Below are 12,813 nucleotides of genomic sequence, written 5' to 3' on the forward strand. Positions count from 1 at the left end.
AAAAACCCCAAATCCTCACATTTCAGACTTTTCAACCAGAAAAAATGCGGGGTTTTGTATGAAAAATAACTAAAATGATTAATCAATTATCAAAACACTTAGATTACAGACTATATTATTGATTCTGCCAATGACTTGCTGACCCAGATCCTGACCCTTTAGTCCAGACAACATTATACCTCACTCAACACCAACAACAACCTTCTCAGGGTCTGTAAGTTTTATGTCCTTGTGAAGCCATTTGTTCCTCCTAGGCATAAAATCCACAAGCCTATCCACGTTCACACGCACAGGTTTGACAGCTCTGGCATTTGAGGTGGAGATGTTGAACATGTTACAACTGGTGCGCATCGACAGGTGATGTAGTCGTAATCCTAAGATTTCATTACAGCCTGCTCCTATGTTTTTATTTCATGCGTTTATCAGTTGCCATCTGGGGTTTTTTCTTTCAGAATGACTTGCACCTTTGCCGGTAAAAGAGCTAAAAGATTACTGTGAAGACTGGTGTGTTTTGTAGAACTTCCTTATAGAGACCAGAAATTCTTGAATATACAACTGAAACACAACTTTAACCCAGTAAAGCCCGAACCATTAAATCATTGACAGAAAATTACAGTGGAGCCTTTATTGGTCCTTCTGAATGACCAAAACTTTTTTTTTAAATATAAATTTTCATGTATGAGTTTCAATTTTGTATCATATTTGTTACATCAGGTCTCAATGCTCAAAAATATTATTCTTAAACAAACAAAAACATAATATAATGCAAACATGTCTAACAAATGGGTAATTCCTTTTCAAAATTGTCAAAGTTCTTCCTCCTTCCTCATTAATGACAGTCTTATAGTGTCACTGGAAAGGCCTCTGGTGAACGAATTCCTCTTCCCTGGTGGATTATCCATGTATTGCATGTATCTAATTGTATACATCAGGTTTTTCAAGAACAAAAACATTACACTGATCATGTAGAGGGCTTCAAAACACATGCATCAAATATGATACGTTTGGCCTTATAGGGTTAAACGCATGAATACAGTATTAAAATGAGTCAAATGCAGAGAAATATGCAGTGAGATGAAGAAGAAGTGGCTGTAACTTTGTTTATGAACAGGAAAAAAATGACTTGTGCGTATTTTGAATGGTATGTTTGTGTGTAGGATTAATTTGTTATGACTTGGAACCAAAAATGAGCCTTTTTACGCATAAAGACGCATCTCATAGACAAAACAGACAAATTGGAGCGCTTTTTTTTTTCTTTGCTTGTGTCACTTTGGTTGCTGGGAAGACCTCTGGGCGTTCACAACAGAGGTTTCAACACCTCCCTCGCCTGGCATTTTAAATCTCGAGTGAGAACTTCAGAGAGGTGACAGAGTCCTGCGTGGAGGATCACAAACACAACCATGGAGCTGCTCTCTGCGTTCGTATCCGCTGTTTTGGCGTGTGTGGTCAGCGCTGGGATTCCGCACGATGGCATACATTGGACATACACAGGTAGGTTTGAAGAAATTAGGCTTTGATTTATAGAAGCGTTTTGAAGGTGGTTTTACTCCAAAAAAGTCTGCGTTTGTGTCGCTTTACTCCTACACAGGCTACTTAAACGCGCAAAAAGACGCGCGTAAAGTTGAGCGTTGGCACCGCGTTCAGGTGTCCTTCATGAGACATTTCACTTCATCCGTGGGTTTTCTGCGGTGATACATGAAGAATAAGCGCAGACGCACAAACCAAAACCTTACAACACAAGCAGGAGGCTTAATTTGAGTGGAATAAAGTGTTATTTCAGTGAGCGTAATAAAGCATGGGTCAGTTCTAACACTTGGCTTTCCAGATGAGCGAGTCCTGTGTGTTTTTGTCCTAATGCCAACAACCACCAACGTCATGTAATCCTTTATAAACAAGCGCTATTATTAAGCAGTCAGTCAAACAGGGTCACTCTCAAAATTAAACTCTGCTTAGTGTTGTTCAGGGATTTTTGTCAAATTAGGCGAATATGCAAATAAAAATGTATATGCATTAAAATTTGCAATAAAAGTGCGCTATAGTACATTACAGAATAATATTTGTTAATTATGCATCAATTTGCTCATCTTTGAAGTTGCAGCTGGATATGTGAGGGTTCACATCATCATTTATTGGTTGATTTTTAGCTTTTATTAACAATATGAATCTGTAAAGTAACTAAACCTACCAGACAAAAAGTAAAAAGCACGATATTTGTTTCTCAAGTGGCAAAAAATTTAACTATACAAGTACAGCCATTGGAGTAAAACTATTCCACCACTAGATGACTAGATGCTTTATTGATCCCAAAGGAAATGTACTGTGAAAAAAAAAAAAAAAAAAATCCAGTTGTTTTTATGGAAAAAACCTGGCAGCTGTAGTCACCAGAACAATACTGTAAAAAATACATCAAAGCATAAACATATCTAAAGAGTAACATGTAGATTTAACATTTTAATTATACAGGGTGTCCCATAAGTCTCTATACATAGGAAAAATAAACGTTTCTTGATATAAACCATTTTTATTTATATAATATGCTCTATATGACTGCCATTTTGTCAGGAACACATTTCAGTGAGTGTCTGCTGAAGAACTATAAAGAAGAAATATAAAGAAATACATGTTAGAACCATATATGTATGGAATGTATTATGTCTCCTATGTATGGAGACTTATGGGACACCCTGTATATTTAACATTAGATTTCAGTGATATTTACATGTTTAAAATGTTAAATTTACTTTTTTATTTAAAAAAAAAAAAAAAGCATGAAAAAGGCTGTTATTTCAACATTATGGTCTTGCAATTTAAAAGGCACCACATTGTTTTTCAATTTACAGTTTTATTTTCTCCAAACAATCGATATGCATAATTTCTACATCCAAATCTGGTTTTGTTAACATACTCTTCCTGCAAAAACTACAGCTATTTTTGATTTAATCGTTAACACAAAAGTTTCTTCACTTACAGTTTTTTATGTTGCAATTTTTTTGTTGCAATTTTACAACTTTGTTGCAATTTTACAACTTTTATGCTGCAATTTTACAACTTTTTGGTGTCAATTCTATGCTCATTTTTTACAGTGTAGTATCCTATCAGCATACATAGAATTCCATCCATATGATGATTTAACAGTAAACACAGTAAAATAAACCAGTTACAGGTAACTTCACTGTACAATAACCATCCAATATTGCGACGTGATGTTTGTTTTCCTCATTCTCCACTCACAGAGGGAGCTTTGGACCAGATGCACTGGCCGACCAAATACCCTGCATGTGGGGGTAAGAAACAATCTCCCATTGACATCCAGAGTCGCAATGTGAGACACAACCCAGATATATTACAGCTGGAGCTCAACGGATATGACGCTCAGAGCGGGAACTTCCTTATGACCAACAATGGGCACTCAGGTAAGATAAGTGTACCCTACAAATAACTAACATCAGTGTAAACCTTTCATTAAAGACCTACAGCTATTTTTGTGGTGACTTCCACATGAATTTTTCTCTACATTTAGCTGTCCCTAAGTGATTTATCACCATCCATTATAATATTATCTTCTGCTTTTTGCATCGTTATGTGAAAACCAGGTAGTTCACTATTTCTAATTTACGGATGTAGATGTTTATTAGAGCGCAGAGTAAATAAAAGTTTATATTTAAAGAGAAAGCTGAAAAAAGTGATTTTTGGCAAAATATATCATAATCTGAACATGAAAACAAATATCTACAACCACAGACTACATGTTTTCTATTGGTGAATCAAAGTTACAGAAGATGATGGTGTTTCCACGTTCACTACGGAGCCTCTGAATGTGGAAATGGGTCAAATCTGATGACCATTAAAAGCTGAGAAATAGCATTTTACCTGAAACATTTACATGTATTGATAGGATTAGTTGTTGAAAAGATATTAGACATTTTAAATCAGTAGATGGGCCATTCCACCAAATGGATGCCATTTCCATTCCCAGGACATTATATGTAGAAATGTGCATGAAAATCAACTACAAAATAGTGTCCTGCGCATTGATGTAATTACAAATTTAAGATATATAATTGAAAACATTTATGAAAACTACCTAGAACACTCAAAAAAATAGCATTTCTTACCTGTCCCCGCTCTCTAACGCTACACTTTACCATGAAATGTAATGGTTGAAATAAGTCAGAAATGTTATTTTTTTGCATAGCTGTGTGACTCCATATCCCATCGATGCTTTAAATACATTTTTTTCATAAGAAATCCACAATATTTTTGTGAAAATACACAATTTAGTCACATCCCTGCATTCTCACTCAGTCCTGTTACCCTCACACATTGCCCCCCATGAAAAATTTGGAACATTCCACCACTTACATGTTCAACAAGAAGTTACATCAGCTGGATTTTCTGAAGGCCATGGGAAGATCAAAACTAAGTTCTCTCTTTCTTTTTTCAGCATATTTGATGATATTGTAACCATGACTGAGAAGGTTAATCTCAATGCACTGTCCTCTTACCTAAATTATTTCTCAGATGTTATTTATTTATTTTAAAAATACAAAGTTTTGGTAAATCGCTAGTTGCTTTTCATTGCTGGCGGTTGTTTAGGTCTTATAGGGTTAAAGAACTATTATATTTACATTACATTTTTTGTGTGTATCGTTTTATCTCCTAATAATGCAAATGATATTTTACTGCTACTGTACTGCATTACTATAAGCATCAACTCATCAGACAGCAAATAAACACCTGGTTGAAACATATTTATCACAATCACCAAACTACTGATCCACAGTGATAAACAAGTCTGACTTAAGAAATACTTAATGCACAATGATCTGATTAAAAAAGTCTGCATCATATTACCTTGCAACAATATTATCAGTATAAACACAGAGGCCGACTGTCTTCTTTGTGATGTGTTACACAACCTTGATGCAAGATTTTAAGATTCTGATGTTCGATATTGATGTCACAAGAGTTGTAATGTAATGGAGAGTCACACTAACAACTATCTTTGTGCTCCTCCCAGTGCAAATCGATCTCCCCTCCTCTATGAAGATAACTAAGGGTCTGCCTGGGACGTACACAGCCGTCCAGATGCACCTTCACTGGGGCGGCTGGGATCTGGAGGCCAGCGGAGCCGAGCACACCATTGACGGCATCCGCTACATGGCAGAGGTTGGTTTAAAAAACACAGAATTTAAAGGAATTAAAATAAGATGAAAAACAAACAATGCATTGTGTTTTTATGTACCAAAGGCTGCTAACCACACTGTAGTAATGGAGCTTTTAATTCCCACTCAAACATCATCAGTGCATGCTAACCAACACCAAAACAAACAAGAGCACATATGCAGGTTCATTTATATAGATGTGGTTTACATTTGTACAGGGATTACTGCACTCCTTCCAGTTCATTCCCACAGTGATAAACAATAATTAAAGGATATTCTACAATGAGACACCCGTTCAGAGTTTATTTTGCCCTTATGACAAGTTTACTCTACGTTATCATATTGAATAAATCAATAATTTGATCAAAAACTAGTCATTTAAGACAGGTTTTATTGATTGAAAATGATCAGATCAGAAATGTGCCCAAAGCAGCATTATGTTATAGAGCACAGGTGTCAAACATGCGACCCAGGGGCCAAAACCAGCCCGCCAAAGGGTCCAATCTGGCCCAAAGGATGAATTTGTAAAATGCAAAAAATACACTGACAATATTAACAATCAATGGTGTTAAAATCATTTTAGGTCAATTCAATCTAAAGTGGATCAGACCAGTAAAATACTATCATAATAACCTAAAAATAATGTAAACTGCAAATATTCCTCTTTGTTTCAGTGTAAAAAAAAAGTTAAATTACACAAAAATGGTTACATTTACAGAGTGGCCTTTTACAAAAATGTCTGAAATGTGGAATTTTAACAATATTCTGCTTTTTACTAAATGTTTTGTATATTTGTAGATCCACTGTAATCTGTAACTTATGATGCACATGTATAAATGATAAATTAAGGCATAATATTGTTAACATTGCACTTATTTTTTGTAAGAATTTTCAGGTTCATATTTGTTCATGTTATGTTCAAGTACAGTTCATAGATATAAACATTTTCAGTACAGAATTTTACTTTTTTCACTCAAAAACATACAGAAAACTTTGGAGTTGACATTATTTATCAGTACTTATCCTATTATTTGTATTATTTTACTGGTCCGGCCCAGTTTATAACATATTAGGCTGAATGTGGCCCCTGAACTAAAATGAGTTTGACACCCCTGTTATAGAGGATAAAGATAAAACACACTCCCCTAGTGGCAAAACATGGAACAACACATGGTTGAACTATAAAACCAAAAGTTAAATTTCTACATTTTCTTCATTTAAAGATAGATTCAACAAGTTACCATAGACCAAGTGATCCATAAAAATGTGGACAGTAATCAGGTTTTATAACATTAGCTCTATAAGTAGGATGCCTTATTTTAGACACTGGAGACATGTGGAAAAATATAAAAAATCACCTCATGCCTGGTCATGCTCTTCCATAGCTACATCAACCAATGTGTTAGAATATTCCACATAAAATATAACATATGCTTCAAGATTATATCTATTTTAATTTTGTATTGTCTCACACACTGCAATTGCACTTCTTATGTAAATATGTATCTTTATGCTTTTCTTCCACTTTATCCTGTTGCTTAGTTCCACTTAATTCTTTATTCCGTGCCAACAGTAGTTGAGTTACACTAAATCAGAGTTCCTTGTTGTTTCCTCAGAAGTTCATCTTTTAATCACGCATCTAAAAAAAAAAACAGTAATAGCCCTGACATCCTGAACCTGCCAAGAAGCTACAGTTTCCTAGTAAGCTGCAGCTATTACCCAATTTTTATCAGTACTTAAAGAAAAAATTGCACAACTTCTGCTGAAAAGTGAACATTAGTCACTGTATATGCATGTAGGGCACATAAAACAATGTTGGCAGGAAGTTTTATACCGAAACAGATCATTTCAGCTACATTACAGGTCACAAAGCTGTGGGTTTTTTTTGTGTTTTCACATCAATAACCAACAGATAATAAGAAATGAGAACCTGGCTTCCATTTAGTTACAGGGGAGAGCACATTTCGGCACATTTATTAATTTCATTTTTATTTATTTTTTTGCACTAAATAAAAACAGCAATGGAAAAAAAAAGCAACAGCATTCAAACAAGTACCAAAATTGTGCAGGAGAGGTTAGAAGACAAAAAAGAAGGCTTATATGAATACCTCCCCCGAAATGAACAATACACAAAAAAATAATTGAAAAAATACAATATAACTGAAATAATAAACTGAAGTAAAAACAATAAAAATGTAATTCACATTACAAATCATCAAATACAAATCAAGTGAAATACAGCCTTACATTTTTTCATGAATTAAAGTCCTTTTCAGATGCTTTTTAGACAATGATAAAGTAGATTGCTTTATCATTGTTTAAAATGATAATTGCTTTAATTGCTTTTATTGCTTTTTTCTTACAAATATATTGGTTTATGTCTTGTTCATTTTTAAAGTTACCCTTTGAACTTCAGCCTACTTTAACATTCCTCCAGGTCTGACTCATTGTGATGTTTCCTCTTTCTGATCGACGTCACTGGGCATATTTTGGCACCTAACCTGATGTCCACTTTGTCTTTCAGCTCCATGTTGTCCATTATAATTCTGATAAGTACAAGAGCTTTACTGAGGCCAGAGACAAACCAGACGGGCTGGCAGTACTGGCCTTTTTCTATGATGTACGTATGACACAAATACTTCTGTCTCTCTTTCTTCTTATCTTCAATGACCATGACATTGATCAGCACCTACACAGGAAGGAAGTACTTTTGCAGATTAATGCATGGAGTTTACAACAACAAACAGAATGGTGTAGATCTTTCTTGTTGGTATTTTATTGTATTTCACCAAAGCTTTGTGGTTTCCAAATAACAAAAAGCTCTTTGAAGTGTGTGACATTTGTCGCCGTCATCCTGTTGAGTACAAGGCTCTATTCAGAGTCTGGTGGTGAACTGACACAGTCAATAAGTACGCATTTACATTGGAATTTATACAAGCGGTTCTGCCTTTTTAACGATCTTTGACAGTGTCTTCTGATAGAGCGTGTCCAGAGTATGAACACAGATACAGATCCACTTTAATTTACACGAGGAGATTAATTTTTCATCAGATCAAGACGATAAAATTGAGTCTTTTTTTGTGGAATAGCAAAAGATTTTAACTTTTATTGAAGACAAACCATGTGAGAAAGTTAAACTTGAAGATGTTAAGTAGGCTAATACAGCTTTATGTGTCATGTGACTTGAAAAAACTGATGTTTGTGAGGCGACAAAACAAAAAGGCCTGAAAGCACTGGTTTAATCTTGAACAGTGTTGTGTATTTATAAGGTCATTATGTGCAAAATCATCTGAAATGCATTATTTATTTAATTTTTTTTCTCTTTTTTTTGCAAATATTATGAAAATTTGGTTAAAATTTACATTACTATTGGAGTAAAATCCACTTATTGTTTGGTTTGTCTATTTAAAACTACGGTAGAAACATTGCAACTCAACGGAGGGGAATATTCTCCTATATTTCTCTTTCAACATCTTTTTTTTCTTTGTGGAATTTGTTCTCTGTGATCCTCCTCATCTTTATTTCTTAACCTAAAGATATAAAGGGCTCCTTCTCTGATAAAGGAAACAGTGATTCTTTTTTAAGGTGATTATAAACTAATAAAAACATAAGTCTGGTAATAGATTAAACTAAATCCTACACCTTTAAATATCAAATGTGAGTTCTCTTCCAGCACTATGAACCACTATATTCCAGATTTCTACCACATCTTGGATCTTTGTTACATATAATCCCTCATCTTTTATTTATCGTCTTTCCTGCCGTAACTCCCTACTATCAAACACACAAATCTAAAGCAAGACTTTCTATTTTGGCCTTAAAATGTGATCAAACTTCATACAGTTTTAATGTATTTTCAGGATGGGCATTTTGAGAATACCTACTACAGCGACTTCATCTCCAACCTCGCCAAAATCAAATATGCCGGTGAGTTTACACTGCGGGAATGAACTGAAGTTAGAAGTCGACTGTTTGAGCCTAATGTAATTTTAATGTGACTCCTGCAGGTCAGACCATGAACGTATCGAGCATCAACGTGCGCTCCATGTTTCCCGAAAACCTCAACCATTTCTTCAGGTACCAGGGTTCACTCACTACTCCTCCCTGCTACGAGAGCATCCTCTGGACTGTGTTCGATACACCCATCACGCTTTCACACAACCAGGTACGCAGTTACAAGAGAATAAAATAATAAAAAAGCAACAAAAACACAGTAGTGCGCTGAAAATGAGTGCAGAAAAAGGTAAATTCTTCAAAATGCTGCATGTGGGAGTAGCTAGATATTATCGAGAAATGCTTTTGTATCTTATCTGTCACTTTTGTTGTCGTTCAGATCAGAAAACTTGAGAGTACTCTGATGGACATCGATAACAAGACCATCTGGAATGACTACCGCATGGCTCAGCCTCTCAACGACCGTGTGGTTGAGTCGTCCTTCCTGCCACGTCTCGGGAAAGGATGTAAGGCTTGTGTCATTGTGTTTTCACCCCAGCTGCATCACCGTTTCGTTCTTTAGAGCTGATTATTCACAGCTGATGAAGCTGTAACAGTCGACATTTGTTTTTTTTTTAGCATTTTGCCGACAAGATGAGATTGAATCCAAGCTCCTGAAGATCGAAGGTCTGATTACATCCCTCGGAAAGCACATCCATTCAGGTGAGTCATTTCTGGGAGTATTTATGCAGCTTGTTGTTTCTGCCACTAGGGGTCTCTCAGTCACAACAATAACAGAAATAGATGATGTGAAGTAGGATGGAATTGTGAGAGTTGTTTTCATCACCACTGCCAACGTGTAACTATCTCCTGTCTCTAAGTTGCCTACATCCACAATAACAGCCACAAATACTGATTTCTATTGCTCGCTAGTTCTTCTCATAAAAAATAAGTGCAGTAATGACAACAAACAACTGGCTTCCAACACCACATTGCAACAACACAAGCACAAAAGCATGGCAAATCTCACATTTTCAATCCTCAACCGTTATTACTGAACTTGTAGCCAGAAGTTAAAAAAGTAAAAAGTATGTAGGATTCGGTGACATCTAGTGGTAATGTTAAGGTTTACAATTTAACACCCTTCATTTCATAGCCAATGTGACATGATGAATTACGTACAGTTATACATATGCATAATAAGCTTTCCACGTGTATGTTCACCCTGTGTCAAATACCACAAAATTAGTGGTTAGAGTGAGGGTTTGGGTTAAGGGTTACGGACATTTAAACCGGAGATCTTGGCGTACACCGACACATGATCAAATGGCGTAGAATAACACGCAAAAGGATGAAAATGCATACATATAGCACGCCAAATGTCTTAAGAATTGGCGTGACATACAACACGATTTCATGAGATCAGTCTGCAATACCTAAATTCATGACATGGACATGTACGAGAAGCTATGATGGCCACTAAAAAACAAAATATATATAAAGCTAGCCAAAGCTAGTTGTGTATCCACATTATCAATTTATGAATCATAAAAAAAGACCAACTTTCGATACTTGGAAGACATAGGAAATCAATATTGATAAAAAAAAAAAAAAACAGATGGAAACAGTCCCATACATGAAGACCTGCAGCAAAAAAGTTAGACAAATGCATTAAAAAGTCTTAGAAGAAAATGGGAGAGTTTGACAGAACATTGTACTACTGTTGCAGAGGAAAAAAGCTAAACCAGATTAAAGTTTTTGACACAGCCTATGTTTTTTTACACTACGATGGAGAGCAATCATTAATCATACATGAACTACCTTTTGTTTTTCTTTTTTTTGCATATATTGTGAAAATCTAGCTAAAATTTATGATACCTTTGGATATAAATCCCTATAAATCCATTAGACACATGGCAAGTCCAACCACACAAACACACAACCATGGCAAATCAAATATATTCAACCTTTAACTATTATTCATTACAGGAAATGTCTGCTCTCCACAGTAATACTTTTTGTTTCTTTTTCCATTAAGGTGGAATGCGTGGCCCAAAAGCTTCCAGAAATGGTGAGTGGTTTGTCTGTATTGTATTTGAGGTTCAGATCAAATGGTGACTTGTGTTTTTGATGTTTATTTGAATTCATTACTGCAGTCTGATTCTAATTTCTCTGTCTTCTTTAGAACCTCTAGGTCTGTTCCCTCTCGTGCTCAACTTCCAGGAAAAAAATGCAGGTAGTTACGCCTTGGCCCGCCTCAGCCACCCCATGGACCTGGACTCCTTCACCGTCTGCATGCACGTCCAGCCTCAGAGCGACGGCATCCACACCATCCTGTCCTACGCCAGCAACGGCAACGACAACGAGCTGATGATCTCCATTGGCGAAGACAGAAATGGCAAAGAGGTGGGTCTGTGGATCGGCAACGAGTTTGTCAACCTGCCACACAACTTCAGATCCCACGACTGGGCCAACTACTGCATCACGTGGTCATCTCACACGGGCGGGGCAGAGCTGTGGATCAACGGCATGGTTGGAGAGCAGCGCTACCTCAGAAGTGGTTACACAATTAGCCCTGGAGGTGTTTTCATCCTGGGTAAAGACCAGGATGGATTACTGGGCATCTCGAACGAAGACGCCTATGTGGGTAAGATGACTGATGTCAACCTGTGGGACTATGTGTTGACCACGGCTGATATCCGCGACCAGATGTCATGTGAGAGGAACAGCACCACGGTGGGAAACGTGTTCAGCTGGGGCGTCACTCAGCTCAGCCTGTACGGAGGAGTTCAGCTCGACAGCCAGTACAGATGCTCCTGAAAAGGCTCCGTTTGCTTCCGTTTGTATCAGCTTTAAAACTCTGCAATAAACTAAAATATCACAGCTGCTGGCAGGAATCTAATACGAGTGTCATGAAGAGTAACGTGTCTTTCAGGCATCTTTATGTCAATATTTAATGCAAAATATATCTTGTAGCTACTGCTGTATTGTATTCATATCTTTGCTTTGTCAATAAAGGTTTTACAAATCACACCTGTTGATTCATTTAATGACCGTTGTGGGCCAGTTTACATGAAAATGTATTTATTAAACATAAGTCAGTGAAAAATCAATGATGTGATTAAATCAGTTACTTGGGTCAGTCCATCTCAGTTCATGGGGGTAGCTGTGGCTCAGGTGGTAGAGCGGGTTGTCCACTAATCGAAGGGTTGGCGGTTCAAATCCCACTCTGTCCTAGTCAGTCTGTTGTGTCCTTGGGCAAGACGCTTCACCCTCCCTGCCTCCAGTGCCACCCACACTGGTGTATGAATGTTTGGTGGTGGTCAGAGGGGCTGTAGACGCAAATTGGCAGCCACACTTCTGTCAGCCTGTCCCAGGGCAGCTGTGGATACAAATGTAGTTTACCACCACCAGAGTGTGAATGTGAGAGCGAATGAATAATGGGTCAATAATGTAAAGTGCTTTGGGTGTCTAGAAAAGCGCTATATAAATCCAATCCATTATTATTATTATCATTGTTATTAGTTCACCCAATGAGTTAAACCCCACTTCCTTCAATTTTGATGAAATTTGGTGTATGGGGAATTCATAGCCAGAAAAGCCAAAATTTCACATTTTAACTTTATCGGACTAGTGGTTTTCAAGATATGGCAACCCCTCCAATTTTTTTTTACATGTTGTAGTTGACACATAGGGCTATATTTACCTTCGCCAA

General features: G+C 36.6%; 1 protein-coding gene across 1 annotated transcript; it reads left to right on the forward strand.

Annotated features, from left to right (window-relative positions):
• The first annotated feature begins 1,352 nt into the window (after positions 1 to 1,352).
• On the forward strand, positions 1,353 to 12,131 carry ca6 (carbonic anhydrase VI). The gene is made up of 10 exons (XM_030137769.1): positions 1,353 to 1,491; positions 3,234 to 3,413; positions 5,021 to 5,169; positions 7,690 to 7,785; positions 9,026 to 9,092; positions 9,173 to 9,330; positions 9,499 to 9,625; positions 9,738 to 9,821; positions 11,137 to 11,169; positions 11,284 to 12,131. Exons 1-10 carry the CDS (start codon positions 1,401 to 1,403, stop codon positions 11,916 to 11,918), a joined length of 1,620 nt encoding a protein of 539 aa, XP_029993629.1. The 5' UTR covers positions 1,353 to 1,400; the 3' UTR covers positions 11,919 to 12,131.
• Positions 12,132 to 12,813: the final 682 nt, after the last annotated feature.

This window comes from Sphaeramia orbicularis, chromosome 7 (genome assembly GCF_902148855.1).
Source record: "Sphaeramia orbicularis chromosome 7, fSphaOr1.1, whole genome shotgun sequence".
In the NCBI taxonomy this organism is placed as follows: Eukaryota; Metazoa; Chordata; class Actinopteri; order Kurtiformes; family Apogonidae; genus Sphaeramia; species Sphaeramia orbicularis.